The following is a 20,640-nucleotide window of genomic DNA, read 5'->3' on the forward strand; positions in this document are numbered from 1 at the left end:
CCTGTTAAAAGTATAGTTACTCTAAAAGTTACACAAAGTTTGGTAATTTCTAGAATGATAAAAAATGAGTGGGTGAGAATTGAAAGATATTCATTCGTCAAACAAAAAAGTTTTTCAACCCTAAGAAAAATAAATGCCAATTAAGATAGAAAAGAGGATCTTACATTGATATGGTAACTTTGGTATTCGTGAATATTTGTTGGGCTGGAGATTTTACAAGTGATCTGAGTGCTTGCTGAGCTACAAAGTGCATAGATAAGGTGTGTCTGGCAGTTTCACCTTTACATTTTTCTATAAATAGTGACATGTTTTGACCTTTACATTCACACATTTGCTAATCATTAGTACATAGGCATAAGTTAAATATGATAACAGAATGGGACTATTAAGCCAATTTTCTTTTTAAGAGCCTGAGCACTAAGTTGTGCTATTTATATCTTTATCTGGATTGAAGCCTTGATAATTTCAGTGAGCCTTCAAATTTTTTTTTTATTTGGACAACTTCAGCAGTATGCCAAAAATAGCCTACCAGTACTTTAAGTTGATATTTTATTTTACCTACCCTTTCGGCTCATGTCTGTTGCATACCGTATCTACTTGTTTCTAAGTTGAATCCAACTGCAGATAATATGCACCAGCAGGTCCGGATCTGTGTTGTTTCTTCTGCTGATTACTCTTAGCAAACTGCATAGACCCAGTTCTGCTGGCACATTCTGCGATGGCAGATTGGAGTTTGGCTTTTTGCAGTTGGATTTGACTTGCAAGCAGGTATGTTACATGTACATTTTTGTACTGCACTAAACTGGTGTAAGGGCAGATCTTGTATGCTGAGCATTTTTTGGTGTTTATTTCACACTGTTTGCAATCCACAAGATGAAAAAATATATCTAACTTTTAATGTGTATATGTGAGCCATGGACATGAAAATTACTGTTTTTAGTATACTAAAGCAATTATCTCCAACTCTAAGAGCAGTATCAAACACAGTGCTCAAAAGGACTGATGAAAAAGAAAATTGCATAGATATATACATTCCAGAATAATGTTGTATTGATATCATATGTAAAGAAAATAAATCGATAATATTAATAAAATAAAATATATTTTTTAATGTCAAGATTCCAAAATTTATTTTAATGGTAAAATAAAATTTATTTGTAGTTAATACCCATAGCATTTAAATTGGTATTGTTTTTATGCTTAGTATTACTTATGAAGGATTTCAATTTTTGTCTTTTAATTCTTACAATAGACAAGCAGTTTAAGTTTTTAGTGTTTCCACAAAATTGTATTGGTGATTTTTGGGATCAGTCTCACTCACCTATTCAAAAGTAAAAAAGGTTTTAGCTGATGCAAATGGAGATTCACTGTATTGATTTTAGTTATACATAAACATAGATGTCTGGATGATGTTTCTTACATAAATAAGTTTTTATGTTTACATTGATAATTCAGATAGACAAAGATAAGTATGAAATTAGGCTTAATTAATCAATTGGTAGACCATAATAACAATAAATATAGACTACTCACAGTCATTAAATGTCTTGCTGTTTTCAGATCATAGCAATTCATTGTATGACTTGGCAGAGGATTCGGGTTCTGATGGACTGGAGCCCACCTCCATCTCCCATTCTGATGAGTTCTATACAAGTGGGCAGCAAACCAGTCAGCCTTCCATTGTTATAAGTGGTGCTACTCTAGATAGCACAAGTGACACCAGGAATCAACAACAGGAATACGATTCATTTTTGGAGAAATACTATGGCGGTAATGTTCCAAATATACGACGAAGAAGCTGGAACCCAGAAGATGGGAGCCAGATGCAGAAAGTGACAGATCAGTGTGAGGAAGGTGATGAAATGCTTCAGTATGTTGGCAAGAGGTAAGCAGTGTTGTTGTACTCTTTCGTGTTTTTCAGTATTGTACAGTCAGACCTATCAACAGCGGTCACCCACGGGAAAAGGCCAAATTGGTCTTTTTTCACTGGTGATCTCAGTACACAGGTTCACCATTAAAAATTGAATTTTGAACAAATACCACATACTTATTATTAACTGTATCTTCCACTTAATCACATTAATCCGACCTTGTTAATAAATTAAATTATCAGTGACTTAAGATAATTACTAATCTTAAGCTGTTTTGTCCACAATGACAAAACACTAATTACACTACTGTTTGACAATTTACGTATCACTGTAAAACCGGACTGATTCACTGATCTGATTTTTTTAAATAGGCTTGGGAACAGTTGTTCATGTTAAACATGATCTAGATTAGTCAGTTGCTCAGCTTTTTGAGAGCTGTTGGCATATGTGAAATGCCAGTGGTGAATATGGAATCAAAAAAAGCCGTATATGACTATTTTTGTGACCCTTGAACCAAAACTCAGTCTGCCTTTATAGACAAGTTTTATATATTGAATGACCCTTGACCCTAATGAAAAGGGATGTATCTTGCATCTCTGGTGTACATGAGCTTATTCTTTTATTGTGTAAGATTTACCGGTGATTTCAATAATGGAAAATTTGAGTCATTTGTATGCAGTAAACTATTGCACATATTGCATTAACACCCAAGCAGAAAAAATACAGCCTGAGGCATATGTCATTTGCGTATATACATGAACTCGCATGGTGGGTTCCCAAACAGGAATCACCATTTTTTTTAATGTTGGCTTTGTGGATGGCTTTGAGTGACACGTATTGCAGAGTAATCAGATTTGATTTGAAAGTTGAGTTCAACTTGAAGATTTAGATTGGCAGTATTCTGTTAATCCCCAGCCCTCCAACAACTTTGTACATCTGTGTCCATTTCACTGCCATGTAGAACACTAATACAGAGTATCATTTGCCATTATCAATAGTCTTCCTCATTAATGCTTTTCAGTTGATACGTAATTAGCAAGAGTCTAATAGACACTGGTCATTGGACGGAATTTTACGTGAGCTGCAACCTTAGGCTTGGCACTTGGTCAAACACATGTCAGCATTGGTTAAAATAAAAATTGTGATATTGTCGCAATGATATTTTTTAAAAAAGTTAATACAAATTTAGACTCATGATAGCTCATGTCATCGTGGTGTTTTCTAATTTCAGTATGAGCCTAAGTAGTCTTGATGAAAGAGGAGGAGGTGTTGAATCTGAGGACAACAACTCTTTTCAGTCTGGCCTCAAAGTGGGCCATGTGTCTCCCATAAACCACAGCGCTGGCGCTGAAGGGCGGAGATATATTACAAGCAGCTCAGGGGATACCGATTTTTCGAGAGAGACAGAGCAGGATCTATCAGGTATGGAGACAGTAACAATGCAAGTCATTTATTCATTATTATCAAATTTTTTACTGCATTAAAATATCAAATGCCAGATTTTTGTTGTGTGAATGGCTGCTGTTATGTAAAGTATATCTTGCTTTGTCTCTTTGTATTCAGAAAACCAGTGAGAGCATTGTATTCCATTGCACGTCGCACCATCATGTCAAACAGGCACAATCATTTCTGTGTTGATGGTAACATGCTTTATATACTCACTTATGAGTTCCACTGCAAATCAGGGAAACAGTGGCTTTTGCTAGTGATTCGGAATCATGGAAACAGTGGCTTTTGCTAGTGATTCGGAATCATGGAACCAATGGCTTTTGCTAGTGATTCGGAATCATGGAAACAATGGCTTTTGCTAGTGATTCAGAATCATGGAAACAATGGCTTTTGCTAGTGATTCGGAATCATGGAACCAATGGCTTTTGCTAGTGATTCGGAATCATGGAAACAATGGCTTTTGCTAGTGATTCAGAATCATGGAAACAATGGCTTTTGCTAGTGATTCGGAATCATGGAAACAATGGCTGTTGCTAGTGATTTGGAATCATGGAAACAATGGCTATTGCTAGTGATTCAGAATCATGGAAACAATGGCTTTTGCTAGTGATTCGGAATCATGGAAACAATGGCTTTCCTAGCAATTTGGAATCATAATTTTCAGTTATTTCAGAGGGTGGAATTGATAATGTTGACTTAGGAAGTGTTGGCAATTTTAGAAATTGAGACAGAATTAGGTAATGAAAATAATACCGTGTGGATAATAAATCCATGCTCTCCACAAGTCACAGAGTTCACTGAAAGAATCACTCCTACTTTTGTTTTGGGTGAGAGGGGGGAAAAAAGAGATAGATTTGTTCTTTAAATATTATATCTGGTATTAAATAAAAGAATTATTGATGAAACATTACAGTTATGCAGCAAAATGTATGAAAGAGAAACCCTATGATGTTTGAAAGAAAAATGGCACTAAGAAGTGTCTATAACAATGTGATTTTCATCTTTGTTTAAAACATAACTGTTTTTACAGATATTACTAACAGCAGTTTCAGAGCTAGTATAACATAATGAACAATGAAACATTTGTAAATAATTATGTATTCAAATATGATATATTTGTTGTTTAAGATCATGACAGTCAAATTTTAGTGCTACAAATAGTGTTATGTCTTCAATTCATGGATTATCTTGTCCGTCCTGTGGAAGCCATTGGTATAAAAGAACCACACAGACAATATGTATAGGGGGCGCTCACCAGTTATTATGTACTTTAGAGAGAGTGACGTATGCAAGGTGAAGTTGTTTGCATTTAAAACATGCACAATCGAGAGAATGTTGGCATACCTCTGCTACATTAATGTAATGTGGATGATATTTCTTTGGATATTGTACTTTTGGAAATTGTACATGATCTAAGCACACTGCTAACTAAAATGACTGCTCCCTTGTGCTAAAAAGTCAGCCTGAATTGGTCTAAAGTACACTAAAATAGGGAAAATGAATTTTGCCAGACTAGACAATACCAGATTCTGAAAGTGCAGTGAATGAATCACCAAATATATAAAATGTAAAAAAAAAAGTTATCGGCTCTTTTTTTTTACAATTTACCTCTGAAGGCCAGGAAGTGTAATTGACCAAGCAGAGCTAGCAGTTTTTTGAGAGGTGCACATCTGAAGCAAGGCCAAGCTGTGTACTCTGTAACCCATATTACACCCATCAATCATATACCAAAATAAAGGGAATTAAAGTTTCTTTGAATAATGCCTAAGATATACAAGATCTCTTTTAAATAGTTAGTATAACCAGGGAAATTCTTTTTCTTTAAAATTCTAACCCTATGCAAAATGTGAAATGGTAGAGCGCCACCATAGTTGTTATATCTGCATGGTTTTAATATATAAAATCCATCATTTATACAGAAAATAATTAAACAAATAACCTGTAACTCCAAATGATTATCATTTGGCTACAGCAGCATCAGGCTCTTGCAGTCCAAACAAGCAACTGTAATGACCTTAGCATGACTAAGACAGCACAAGTAGTGAAAGAGTTAAAATATTTTTGTGTACTGCTGCCGATATGGTAAGTACATTTAGTATGAACCTATTTGGTATGTCGGTCCATTTGTCCATATTTATTTTTTAGTTTAGAGATATGTGGTGAGGTACTTGTGTTCTGTGAACACATTTTTGTCTTTTCTGTTTTTCTTAAAGTACAGTCGACATCAAGTGCTCAGATGTTTATGTATTTTTTTTTTTTTGTTTTTGCAGATATGCGTGATGTCAGTGGATATGTTTCGGTGACGTCCACACCAGTACAAAGATGGGGGAATGATGGACCTGCCTTTTCTCAGGACCAGAAGCAGGAATTGGAGAACTTTGTGGTAATTACTGATTTCATTTTCATGGAGGCTATGAGACAAACAATAACATTTTTGTTTAATTTTTTTATGTTATACAATTAGCTAAAAAGTATTCTTGAGCAAAGTTTCAATTAAACCTATCTAGCCATCACAAAGTTATGACCCAAGCTAGCAAATGTTAATGGACAGATGGACCATAACAAAATAAGCCTGATGAAATTAGGAAGTAAAGATATTTATCTGATCTTTTTTGAACATGTATACTATGGCATAAATGGACTTGAAATCATAATACTGAATCTGGCATAGTAGTCAGTTGAGTGCTGATTCAGTAAGTTTAACTTTGGCTAGCTGATGTTAGTGAAAAATCTTCTTTTAAAGAAGTATCCAAAAGACATTACCTGTGAGCTGTGGAAAATTGTACATAACTACCATAAAGAACAGTTTTTTAAAACTTGTTTCAGATGGCTACGCTATCTGTACATATGCTCCTTCAGACAGCAGACTGTAAAAGGTGGTTTTCAGTATGGAGCAATATTCATACACAGATAAAGAACAGAATAAGATCATAAACAATCAACAGATTCATGCTTAAACAACTTGAGACAAAATCTTTTGAAGATTTTGATTTCAATAGGGGTCATACAGAGTGGATCAGGAAGAAAGAGAGATGGATATGTTATGTAAATATTGAACTATGGCTATTCTCCCCCCCCCCCCCTTTCAATTTTGTTCTAGTCCCCCCTTATTTTTATGACAAGGGGGAAATCCCCCCCCCCCCCCCATGATAAAATCCTGGGAGCATCTCTGAAGTTATTGTAACAGTGTGAATAGCCATTTTAAGTTGATGTGTGTGATTTTGGACTCTACTAAATCTGTGGCATGTTTAAGGATGCTAGTATCTGAATACATCTGGTAGGGACATTATTGTCATAAGTTGAAACTTTGCAGAGGTTAGTATGTTAATGGAAGCAGGAGAAACAAATTTTAAACTTTCAAAACCCAGGAGAGATGTATTTTAATAATAGCAGTTAAATTAACCTGAATTCATATGGAGTGGGTTTCCTAGGTGAAGTGTTCTGGAAAGTTCTTAGCTCCAGGGCAAGGGACAAGTAGCACTCATAAAAGTTGTGGATATTTTTTCAATCCATTAATTTGATATTTTAATACTTGCTCATTCCATGCTATAACACTGTGGTCAGTCTTCCCTTACAGATCAATAAGCACCAGATAGAAAAGCACTACCAGTCATTGTAAACCATATTCAAGTCATTGCATAATTACTTCTGTATTGGTTGTTCATTCTGATTTAATGTTTATATTTTCATTATTCTAGGACTCCAGTTCTCAAGGACACCACATGCAGTCACCACCAGAGAGTGATGACATAATGGAGGAGGAGTCCGGGGGGACATCCCAGCCACCAGCCATGTATGCACCACACAGTGGTGCACACCATACAAACATCACCAAAGCACTTTCGTTATCCTCCATTCCCAATGCAACTGATTTGGCAGATAACCAAGGTGAGGAGAATCTTGATTAGTAAAACTTGTTTGAATTGCAGAAATGACATGGAAAATTTTCAGTCCAGATAAACACAGAAGTCAGAAAACAGTTCTGCCGTATTGCTGTTTCTGGTTGGCTGACTGTCCCTATTTCTAACAGCCGATGGTCAACTAAAGTGAAACAATACAGACTTAAGAAAAGCATTGGGTTATCGGAAAGTTGTATGGCTTTGTCGGGCAGTTTTCATGGAGCAAGCAACTTCTATTGTTTGCCTTGAAAGAGAAACAAATGTCATGGATGAATTGTTCATATATGAGGGCTCTTCAGTTACAGAATATATGTAATGTTATCTGTTTGACTCTCTTTGCAAAATGCCATCATTAAGGAATTTCAAAATACCACAGCAGATTTTTTATGTTTTTCATTTCAAAGTTATATCAAGCACCACATTCACTTCTTATAACCCGAGCCCAACCACAAACAATATAGTCCTTGATCTGTCATTGCATAATTTGCTTGAGAAGCTGTCTGCATTTGTTTTACTGATTAACAAACTGCATACACCCATATCTGTTAGTGCATTATGCACTGTCAGACCTGGGTGTATCCAGTTTGCAGTTGGACTCTGATTATAAGGGAGACAAAAACTCACATTTTAAGTGTACAGGCCAAACATTGTCAATAAACCATAATACAGAAGAGACTAATGGATGGAATTAGTAATGAGATTTCTGTTGGCAGTGTGAGTTGTTCAAAGGTTTGCATTATAATGTTTTTGATGACTCACAGATTAGCATCAGCGCTCAATAAAACCTCAGTCTTTATTGTATTTTGGTGGATCACAATTCAAACTATGAAATCTAACCATAGCATGTGTCATGTTTAATAGTCACAAGTTTTTAATGCTGTGTGATTTGATAGTTTTAGGAATTTCAAGATTGATTAGACAGTTTTAGAAATTTCAAGATTGATTAGACAGTTTTTGAAATTTCAAGATTGATTAGACAGTTTTAGAAATTTCAAGATTGATTATGCCTAAAATGAGAATATGTGGGTATTTCAGTATAAAAATTTAGTGATATTTTGTATGGAATAACATATTTATTACACCTCTTTAGATACTTTCTATGTATTGAATGATTTATGCATTTTATCAGCAAGAAAAACCTTTCATTGCAAGTGTATCAGATTGCTTGGCACTCAGCATTAGGAGGTTAGTGTTAGGACTGGTGGGGCATGATGCTCTGTGTCTGTGGCATGATGTTCCAGTGCTAGACATCACTATAAACTGCCACACTATGGACATCATAGTGATATGACTAAAATTGGTAAAGCTGCATTAAAAATCTAAATCACACACACAGACCTGGAATTGTATCGGACAGCTTGGTAAATTCAATGTATTTATCCTCTTCTGTTTGGTTTCCCGGCCAGAAGGTTTAAAACTTATATTCATTTTCTGTGAAATGAGTGATACATTAATTCAAGCGTACTACACATTTACTATTACTATACATGTCTTTTTATAAGACAAGCCCAACTGCAAACCACACAGACCCTGATCTGCCATTGCATAATTCACTGGCTGATCTGGATCTATGCAGTTTGTTAGGATTAATGAGAAGAACAAATAACATAATGACCCTAATCTTCTGGTGCATTATATAGCAGCAGATCAGAGTCTTTGTTTACAGTTGGAATCAACTGGTAAGCAGGTTAAGATGGCAATGGGTAGTTTGTACCATCACTTTCTAGTGACTGTTGTGTGCTTTTTAGAAGCTTCAGTACGATTCCTAGTGATTCAGTAACAGTTGTCCATGATTCTTAGTGGTTTAGCCACTGTTGTCCATGATTCCTAGTGGTTTAGCCACTGTTGTGTGCGATATTTCAAAGTGTGGGAAACTGGAGACCTTAAAGAAAACCATTTATCTTGTACCACTGAGGTATTACATACTGGAGCTGTGGACCTAACCCTGAGCTGCAGAGGAATCAAGCGATGTGTTACCAAAGCAATATCCAGTTTAAATAGTTAGATTTAAAGAGATAAATAATATTTTGTATGTTTTTTTCCTCGTGATGTAAAATTATTTGCTTCCAATCAATGTTGGTGGTGTTCATTATTTTAATTTTAGGTTGCTGCTAGGTTGAACATAAAACCCTGCATCTGTACGAACCTTGTTAGCAGCATTTTCCTAGATATTTTACTTTTGTGCTAAACTGTTTGATCCCAAAAAACCCACAAAAAAAATCATGAAGATAAGTCGTTATGCACTAGATGGATTTGGAGTCTTGATATGTACAAATCTTGTTACATCTTTTATGACATGGTCCCTTAAATAATACAGCTTGATATAGCAGTCCTGTATGTATAAAGGCTTTATTGCATAGCAGTCCTTTTTATAAGACACCTGTGTAAAACAGTCCCTTATATAAGTCTTTATAGTAAAAGAATATCTTATGTAGGGCTTTATAATATAACTCAGTTCCATATAAAGCTTTATAGCAAAAGATAGTCTCTTATGAAAGGCTTATGTAGGGCTTTATAATATAACTTAGTCCCATATAAGGCTTTATAGCAAAAGATAGTCTCTTATGAAAGGCTTATGTAAGGCTTTATAATATAACTCAGTCCGATATAAGGCTTTATAGCAAAAGATAGTCTCTTATGAAAGGCTTATGTAAGGCTTTATAATATAACTCAGTCCGATATAAGGCTTTATAGCAAAAGATAGTCTCTTATGAAAGGCTTATGTAAGGCTTTATAATATAACTCAGTCCGATATAAGGCTTTATAGCAAAAGATAGTCTCTTATGAAAGGCTTATGTAAGGCTTTATAATATAACTCAGTCCGATATAAGGCTTTATAGCAAAAGATAGTCTCTTATGAAAGGCTTATGTAAGGCTTTATAATATAACTCAGTCCTATATAAGGCTTTATAGCAAAAGATAGTCTCTTCTGAAAGGCTTATGTAAGGCTTTATAATATAACTCAGTCCTATATAAGGCTTTATAGCAAAAGATAGTCTCTTATGAAAGGCTTATGTAAGGCTTTATAATATAACTCAGTCCCATATAAGGCTTTATAGCAAAAGATAGTCTCTTATGAAAGGCTTGTGTAAGGCTTTATAATATAACTCAGTCCCATATAAGGCTTTATAGCAAAAGATAGTCTCTTATGAAAGGCTTATGTAAGGCTTTATAATATAACTCAGTCCCATATAAGGCTTTATAGCAAAAGATAGTCTCTTATGAAAGGCTTGTGTAAGGCTTTATAATATAACTCAGTCCCATATAAGGCTTTATAGCAAAAGATAGTCTCTTATGAAAGGCTTATGTAAGGCTTTATAATATAACTCAGTCCCATATAAGGCTTTATAGCAAAAGATAGTCTCTTATGAAAGGCTTATGTAAGGCTTTATAATATAACTCAGTCCCATATAAAGCTTTATAGCAAAACATAGTCTCTTATGAAAGGCATATGTAAGGCTTTATAATATAACACAGTCCCATATACGAGGCTTTATAGTATAACAGTCCCTTATTGAAGGTTTTATAGTATAATAGTCTCATATCTGAGGCTTTATTATATAACACGGTCTCATATAAGATGCCTTATAGGATAACAGTCCTATATAAGATGCTTTATGGGAAAACAGTCCCATATATAAGACTTTATAGTATAACACAGTCCCACATCTGAGGCATAGTCCCATTGCAGAGGATTTATATTATACAACAGTCCCATTCCACAGGCTTCATATTATAACACAGTCCAATAAATGAGGCTCTATAGTAAAACAGTCTCTTAGGCATTCCCAGAAATGTATGTTTCTGGTTGGCTGACCCTAGCGCACACACCCAAACACCCCTAGTGGAAAATAATTCCTGAAATTGGTTTGTGCCTCTAATTTATTTCAGCATTTTATAACATGCATTTGGGTTTCTATTCTTGTATGTTTTTATAACATTAACCAAAACTAGATTTGTAATAGATCTCGTCATATAGTTAGTTAACTGACAGTGAATAAAGCTTAGTTTATACTTGCAACAGATTTAATACAGAGGAGGGCTTATATTCAGATATGGGCCTATTTTTGGATAAATATGGTAAATAATTGTTTTTTTTGTTGTATTTTATTTCAGGATTCTTTAGGAAGAAGCAAGGAAGAGATGGTAGCAAGCAGCAGTATGTATAAGCTATATTTTTCTTAAATGCCGTCGATAATAACAGTAAACCTTTTTTTTTTCTTTTTCTTTTTACCTTTGGCATTTTAGGTACTAAGAGGATGAAAATCATTGTATCATACTAATCTTTGTGTACCATTGTCATTCATGTCATACACACCCATGTGTATCATACTTAACCCTGAATACAATGTTTAATCTTGTTATACTCACCCATGTGTGTACCATACTCGTGTCATACTCACCCACATCATACTCATATTCACCTGTGAGTACCAGACCCATATGTATTTATACTCGCATGTATTATGTTTAACCATGCATACCATTCTCACCTATGTTTACCATACTCATATTATCCCAGTTCACCATTGTGTACCATACTTGCCCATTTATTCCATACTTTCATATGTTACCATACTGGCCCTTGTGTTCTATACTCACACCTGAATATAGTGCTCATTCATGTCATACTCCCTCATACCAATCTCATTCATATGAACCGTGTTTACCTGTGAGTACCACACTCATTTATGAGTACCATACTCATCAGTGTGTACCATACTTATGCATCTGACAACAGATTTTACCTTGATTTGTGTGACATTATGTTAGCGGAATTTGGATAAGTGCTGTTCATTTGAAGTATTTCTTTTGAAATTGATTTCTTGAACACTAATTCAAAAAGGAACACCTGATACATTCAACAACTGCAATGTATAACTTTGCTTTCTTTTATTCAATTCAGTTTTCATCACGCTGAGCTTTTCTTTCCTCCATTTTATTAAATGCTTCTCAAGCTAAAATGGATTGTTGTTCTGTTACAGACTGTAACTATCCAAGCTAACTGACAATCCATTTGGCTGGCCGCCTAACCTACTTAAAACATTAATTTTACTTGATTTATTTTTAAGCACTAGCAAGATTTGAAGTAGTTAAAACAACATGGAAAAAGAAATGTCGGAGCTTCTTGTGTTTAATATTTAATTGACATAAATAATGATAATAACTATGACCAATATAAAACAAGATGACAACCATTAAAAATGTATGCATCGGACAGAGAAAATATTTATTTTAATCTTTCCTGGATAGGTGACTTGTGTCAGAAAAAAATTGTCATCCAGAATATCATAGGACAGTCTCAATGTAAGACAGTGTACTGTATGATTCCCATGGACAGCATTATAATGAGGCAGTACTGTATAATGTAATTCATTATAAGGCAGTATACAGTATGATTCCCATGGACAGCATTATAAAGAGGTAGTAATTTATAATGTAATTCATTATAAGATAGTCTCACTGTAAGACAGTGTACTGTAGGATTCCCATAGATAGCATTATAATGAGATAGTAATGTATAATGTAATTAAGGACTTATGCCAGCTTTTATGGCATGTGAAACTGTAAGTTGCAAAGTCAGCAACTCTACAGAGCCAAGTGACAGGTTTGATCCTTATGTCCACTTAGTCTGAAATTTGCAAAAAAAGAAGAAAAAGCAGTTGGTGGGTGACATTGTGACTAGTCCTTGCATACATGTTGGCCGGTGTTTCTTTGAGTGCTTGTGGAACTAAATTAGGCATGCTAATAGAATCTATTGTATTTACTGAAGTAATTTAGTTGTGAAGGCAAACAGATTTATCTGGGAGATTATTTTATACTCTGGCTAAAAATTGGTTTGAAATCAGCAGCTAACCAACTTTTTCACATTTGGACTCATTGTGGGCATGGACCTTTGAAATTCTGAGTATCTCGACCAAAAATTTCAAACTTGGTCAGTCTGGGGGACTTTGCTCATCCCAAAATGCACCAGATTTCCTTTACACCTGTATGAAAGTTTCTTGTGATATTACAACCCTCCCCATTTTGTGATGTAGGTTTAACTATGGTATTCACCATTAGGGTTCTTCTTTTAGGAAAACAACTTTTGCTATTTTGTCATATTGATTGAAACTGGTTTGACCCCATGTGCCCATTTTCTTTGAAAACTGGAAATAAATGCAGCACTATTTTGTCCTATATTTTGTGGAACCTTTTTAACATTTTCCTAAGATTTGAACATTTGAATGTATACACCGTTCATCACCAATAATAACATTTATAAGATGTTCTAGCTATCACCACTGATGACATCTGAAAATAGATCCTATCACCTTTCGCTTCTTTATGTTTGAGACATTTCTTGCTGTGGATCTCATCAAATTCACTGTTTTATGGCTGTATATTTTTTTTAGTAAAAATAAAAACAACCAAATAAAACTTGTCTGCAGTTCCAAGATACAGAAATATGCTAATATGAAAGGGATAATTTTTTGTTATCTGAGACTCGGAAAAGATAATTTCAAATTTGTGTAGAAATTGGTTGCTTTCAGTTAGCTATATAAGTTTGAAATGAGATTACAATTTATATTTGTGTCGTGCTGGATTAGCTGGCTGCCAAAAGACATCCTAGGTCTAAAATGTCTCATTAGTTTATGTTTTGGACATGGCCTAATATAGATTAATTTGAATGAGAAAATGAATCCATTAGAATGTCTTTTCCATGAATGGGTCTTATGTTTCTATTATTTGAATAATTTTTTTCAGATTGAACTCACCTTCACATTTGCTTATTCAAAAACTTGTTGCAGAACATGAGTGAGTTGTTGATGCGATTTAATTTTTTTAATCTAGCATGCATTCCATTTTATACACATGATGTGAATACTAAAAAAATAAATGTTGCATGGTTTTCAGAAGGAAACATAACACGAATGTGCATATGCATGCAGTTCCTTTACTAATTCATGGATGTGTGCCTTGTTATTATCAGAAATAAGTCTGCATGTGGGATAATGTTTGGACCCAGTTTGGCTTGCAGAATCTACAACCAAGATAGTTTCAAACAGATCATAAGCAAAAGTGATTTTGTTTATATTAAAAAAAAACTGAGCAAAATAACCTCCACCCATCGCTAAAAGATTACTCAAGTACAATTTCAAATTTCACTCTTTTGATAGAACTCATTTGCATTATGCATGAATATGAATTTAGAATTTGCATACAGGTAAGAGAGGGAGAAATGGAATCTTTGCAACAGGGGAACATGATTTCCTGCTGCAAATATTTGATCAAAGCAGCAATTGTAATTTTTAATAATAATTTTTATAATAATTATAAATATTGTACTGTGTTTCTGTTACATTTTTCATGTTTTATTCAGTATCTTTCAAACAGGAATATCACTGTTAATTTGTTTTAAAAAGCAGCCATTCTGGGTCAAGATGAACTAGCATGATTTTTCACAGAATTTACCTTTCCACCATTGAGTAATATTTTTAATCTGTAAGATTATTCTTTAAGTGTTTGTATTTTTTTTTATCTTGCACTACATTTATATTTCTGATTTTAAAAAACTCTCCAAAAAATGCAAGGGAAAAAGAAAATAAAATCTGCTGTTAGCATTGTTAGGAAACCAGCTCTTAAGATATTTATGAATGGGAAACACATTTAGAAAATGAACTCGACTAGAAATATTGCTGCATCTGCTTGGAAAGTTACAAACAAAAATATTAAACATCATTATAGCTTTTTAAAATATAATTTGCTTGTTCACTTCACTTTGTTTGCTTTGCAGTCTGAACTTAAACTTGATTTTGGTGTCACAATCTTGAGTTGCATCATAGAGAAAGGCAGCTAATTAGACATCGACGTGACAAATCACATTCCTTTTCTTTCTCTGATTGGATAATTTCTATGTATTCCTTATCTTGATTTCATTTATTTCCAAAATTTAACGAAGTAAACATTAATTGATCATGGAGAAGCTATTGTGACATCACATACTGTGCAACTCGGTTCCCTTGCAGTTATGCAGTCAATTCTGAGTTGAGTAAAACTCAGTATTTTTCTTGTTTTAAAAAAAATCTATTGTCCTCTGATTCATGTTTATGTGAAAGTTTCTAAACCAAGGGACCAACCATTATAAATTATTCCAGTATCTACCAGTCATGCATAGTGGACAGTGGTAATGGAACCATTTTCTATCAAATAACTAATGCACTGTTGTCTGGATGGGTTTAATTTTAGGTATTCAATGGAAATTGGAATTGTTATCAATCAAAACTTGAGAATGGTGAACTTGTATACTTCATTAAGACTACCATGTTTATAGTGTTAACATAATGTTGAACCAGTGAAGAGCAGCATACTAGTCTAATCCAACTGCAAACTGCATACATAACCTGCATTAATTTGAGGTGTTTGCCCCCCTGGGCTTAGTATAGGACATCACACAACACATTTCCCTGAGTTTTTGTGTTATTGTTAATTTCCCTGAATGCATGACCCATTTGAACCCTGATGTCAGAAAACTGGCCAAATTTGACTCTTCATATACAATGCACTCTACTGTAAGAAGACTAGGATTTGCATGAAAGAAAACATGTTTCTTGTTTCACAAAAATGCAACAGTATGTATTTGCATGAAATCAGTGCACAGCGTCTTCCTTGCACTATACTGATGCAGAATTTTAGTCTCGATTTGACCACTCCGGTGGCCTAGTGGTTAGAGCTTCTGCGGGAGATCTTGGGTTCGATCCCTGGCAGAGTCATACCAAAGACTTAATAAAATGGTACTAACAGCTGCCTCGCTTGGTGCTCAGCATTAAGAGGTTAGTGTTAGGACTGGTCAGCCTGGTGTCAGGATAATGTGACTGGGTGGACATCATGCTACATGTCTACAACTTGATGCCCCAGTGCTGTACATCACTATAAACTGCCACACTGCAGATATCGTAGCATGACTGAAAAATTGTTAAAGCTGCATTAAAAAATCCAAATCACACACACACAGACAGAGTCTTGATTTCTGAGTTTACATTTGCACTGAATACAGGTATTTGCAATTTTAACTTATCCGTTTTTCTCCTTTTAGGACAAGACTTTTTTTTTGTTGCTACTAAAGCTGTATCACATACCATAAGTACCACATATATTCACTTATAAATTGATTCCAACTGCAAACTACACAGACCTGGATCTGCCATTGCATAATGTGCAGGCAGATCTGGATCTGTTCAGTTTTTATGAGCAGTTAGTAGAATAAACAGTGTCGACTTTGCTGTGCCAATGTATTATGGGATGGCACATCAGGGTCTGTGTTGTTTGCAGTTGGATGCAGCATATTCTTGCATCGGCTTTTCTCTGCTATGAAGTTATTTAGTTTGAAATTTGTTGCTTTTTGCAATGTTGTGAGCTTTTTTTTAATATTAAAACTTTCTTTCTTTTTTGCCTCTTTTTTTTGTCAGGGTTCTGTGTGGGCATGAAGGTGTATATGAGTGTTGTATTTCTCCTTGAATGTAAATAGTCGTCCTGTTCTTTTATTCATTTCCATGTTTAAAGAGAAAATTGGAAAAAATGAAATCTTTTGAATTTGAATTATTTTAAGCAGTTTTCATCATTTTTTTTTCTGACCAAATTACATCTTACACTATAGTACAAGTCACATAACTCATTTATGCGGTCAAAGACACTTTTTGCATTTTGTCATTTTTTAGAATTTGATTACACATCCTTTAAATGGTGTTTATTCATTTTATTTTGTGCCATCCAAATTCCATTGAAGCTTATTGTATTAATTCCTCGAAAAATGTTTAACAGCAAATTCAGTGATAATGGGGTGATCTCATTTAAACTGATTTTGTTGCTCGCTATGATGTAAAAGGGAATACTCATGTGGTAGGGAAAAAGTTGTACTACAAAAATAAATGGACACAACAGTGTCATTATTTATAAATAAAGCCTGGGGATACACTGGCAGGAAAAAATTGGCACACAATTCCAATAAATTGTGAGTCATTTATGTAACTTCATTTATATCTTCTGTATGGTATATCATATGTTTTATTTCAATACCTATTTTTCCCATACAAGTTTGTGCTTTCATGCACGTAAAAAACTAGAAATATGGCTGCCAATTCACATTTATTGTAGTTAAATTTTACATCACGGTAAATTATCATTTCAAAGAAATGTCATATACATGCTACAAATAAAACCTTATTGTATGTTACTCAGCAGCAGGGAAGTTCTACAGACCCCCTGGCACAGACTAAATTAACCCTTCTAGACAAATAATTTCCGTAGAAGCCTCAGAATTCAAAAATAAAGCCTCCTACGCGAAATAATCTGAAAAATTCCCCCCAAATTTGCATTTTCGGACACAAAAAAAATGGCGGCTTTTTTGGGGGGGGTATTGTAAAATTTATTTGCCGTAATTGAATTCCGGTTGCAGATGCTAATTTTATTTCACAATAAAACAATATCATTGAAAATAAGATGAGTAAAAAAACTAGTAGAGTTGGAGAACCTCATTCGGCTAGATTAGCGCGAGAGCAATTAGCGGCGGTAAAGAAGCTTATTCCGACAAAACAATTATTTAAGAAAAAGGTTCGTGAATACGACGACGAACAACATCATATTGGTGAAGTATCGTCAAAGTGGTTGAGTCCAGTCACTGGAGTGATCGAACAAGTAGCATACGGCAAACAAACGAAAGATAAGGAACTTAGGGATCTTGGGTTTATTCCTATGACAAGAGATATTGAGCAACACTCTAGAATTGTTCCTGATCAACTTGAGCAAATTCATCAAGGACAAGAACAGGCGCGTCGGGATAAAGCACGATCGCGTCAGGATAAAGCACAAATGCAGAAACAAGTACTAACATTACAAAAACAATTACAAACTGTACAACAAGAATTATTAAGAAGAGAAAAAGAAAAAGAGGAAGAATTATATCAATCTAGAAAACCGTCATCACCTCCAAGTTGGCAGGAAGAAGAACTAATAAAAAAGGAATTCGGAAAACTATTTGCGGAAGAAGAAACAGAAGAAGAAAAACTAAAAAGGGAAAAAGAAGAAAAAGAAGAAGAAAAAAGAGCAGAACTACGACGAATAAGAGATGAAGAAGAAAAAGAAAAACAACAAGAACAATTAGAAGAAGAAAGAGAAGAATTAGAAACAAAATTAGCAAAACCAGATCCTCTCGCGAGTATGAAACTTAAATTTTTTAAACCAGAAGGTTTTGCCGTGATAAATGAAAATTTAGAAAAAATTGCCGCTGATGATCTTAGTAGTCTTGGATATTATGCAAGGGAAAGTTTTGGAAATACTGAATTGTATTTAACGCCGAATGGAGAGAGATATTATAATTATATAGGAAAATGGAATAAAGCAATATATCGGATAAAATTTAATTTGCCTCAGGTTAAAAGCGATGATGAAAGATATAAAATATTTGAAAGATTTGCAAATGAACCGGTTTATACTGGACCAGTAGAATTTTTAGAACTTTCTGGCAAAAATCCCATGGAGGATTTTACACCAACTGGACTTAGTAAACTAAAATATTTAAGACCAATTGATGTTGCCATTAGATATGATGAAAGAGGTAAATATTTACAACCTAACAAAATGGATAAATACACTCCCGAACAATGGATACTTGCTGTGTATTTTGCTTCAAGGGAGGAGAAAATAGATCCTAATCATCCCGGATTCGAACATTTTTACAAACAAGCAAAAGTCTTGCGTGCAAAGGAAGAAGAAGAAGGAGAATTTTTCTCGCCATTGTCATCACCAAAACCAAAAACAGGAAGCGGATATACTGTTTGTCCCGACAGTGTTGTCAATGATGTGTCTCGTCTCGAAGTATTAATCGGAGGAAAACGAGCCGGAAATAACTCTCGTGAGATAATCAATGAAGCTTCAGATATTTGTCAGCGATTATTTCGCGGCGGTGTAATTGATTCTCATATTTATAAAGATCTCATCGGCGAACTTATTGATTAAATCAACACAATTGAAATAATATGATTATTCATAAACATCAACGCAGACCAGCATTGGTTCGCGTAGTAAACTCTAGATTGCCAGTATATAAATATATTCACGGTAATGGATTAGGCGATATTATTGGAAGTTTTGTCACGCGAGTAGCACCTAAAATTGGTCCAGTGATCAAACAACTAGGATTAAAAGCAATAGGAAAGATTGGTGAGACTGCTGTTTCTGGTATCGGTAATTTGGCCAGTAAAGGCTTCAACGCTGTCAAAGATAAAATATTAAATTTAATACGTAAAAAAAGACCAGTCAGATTACCTATCACTAGAGAGATGCCACCAGAAATTAGCAAAACCATAAATGAAGCAGCAAATAAGAAAATAAATGATATGGCGCAGGAAGTTGCTAAGACAAATATAGCACATGAAATTGCAAACACAAATCTAGCTCATGAAATTGCAAATACAAATCTGGCGCATGAAATTGCAAACACAAATCTTGGAAATACAAGTTTCATTTCAGGAGATGGTCTTCGTTTTAGACGATATCATTAGTAATAATGTTTTCACAAGTGTCAAATGAAGTGTTTGACATGGACGAGTCTGTGGGTAGAGACACATCAATACGAGATTTTCAGTATTTCTCGTACGAGGTAGTTGAACCAAATACACCTAACCGCAAGGAAATTCAAGTTCACGATACAACAAGATATTTTCTTCCGTCTGAGGCGTATATCGAGGTTGTTGGGATACTTAATAAAACCGATAATACCAACTACGATGCAAATTTTAACGTTGGATTTGTCAATAACGGTATCATGGCATTATTCAAGAGTGCCACTTACATGATTGATGGAAGAGAGATTGAATCAATCACTGACAATGTTGATGTAGCAACAACGATTATAGGCCTAGCAAGATACTCGGATGATTTTACCAGATCAGCTGGTCCTAGTATGATGTTTGCTAAGGATAATTCTAATGCGCCGATATTTAAACCGTTTGTTGTTAGACGTCCGAATAATAACGCCGGCAATGCTAATGTTGATGTTGAAAATATGATAATTAATCAAACTGAAAATTATAATCTTGGATTTGCCACGCGAAAAAAAATGTTAGTTGGAGCCGAGAATAATTTCTCCTGTGCAATTCCGTTGTCTCACATTTTTGGATTTTGCCGGCATTTCAGGAAAGTTATTTATGGAGCAAAGCATACAATTTCCTTTATTCGAGACGCCGCGGGTAATGATAGAGCCATTTGGCGAGATGCGGGTGATGCTGGTAAGGTAACATTAAATAAAATTACTTTGTGGATGCCAGCAGTAACACCATCAATTCGCGAAGAAGAAAAATTATTATCATTCATGAATCAAGGAGGAAAATCCATAATGTCCTGGCTAACAACAACAACCGACTCCTCCGATGTTAATATGAACG

General features: G+C 34.6%; 1 protein-coding gene across 13 annotated transcripts in view; it reads left to right on the forward strand.

The window, feature by feature from the left end:
- Positions 1 to 20,640, forward strand: part of LOC149801529 (rho guanine nucleotide exchange factor 28-like) — a 318,392-nt gene that overhangs the window by 124,629 nt on the left and 173,123 nt on the right. For 11 of the 13 annotated variants that reach the window (XM_089955712.1, XM_089955716.1, XM_089955715.1 and 8 more), the window contains 6 exons: positions 1,561 to 1,885; positions 3,103 to 3,293; positions 5,591 to 5,703; positions 7,019 to 7,208; positions 11,336 to 11,378; positions 13,967 to 14,017. In XM_089955712.1, coding sequence (XP_089811838.1) covers positions 1,561 to 1,885; positions 3,103 to 3,293; positions 5,591 to 5,703; positions 7,019 to 7,208; positions 11,336 to 11,378; positions 13,967 to 14,017 — 913 coding nt within the window. The remainder of the gene's footprint in view (positions 1 to 1,560; positions 1,886 to 3,102; positions 3,294 to 5,590; positions 5,704 to 7,018; positions 7,209 to 11,335; positions 11,379 to 13,966; positions 14,018 to 20,640) is intronic. The other 2 variants (XM_089955709.1, XM_089955721.1) reach the window with 1 other exon arrangement.

Source organism: Sinohyriopsis cumingii, chromosome 4, assembly GCF_028554795.1.
Source record: "Sinohyriopsis cumingii isolate HCF-2022 chromosome 4, ASM2855479v2, whole genome shotgun sequence".
Lineage (NCBI taxonomy): Eukaryota > Metazoa > Mollusca > Bivalvia > Unionida > Unionidae > Sinohyriopsis > Sinohyriopsis cumingii.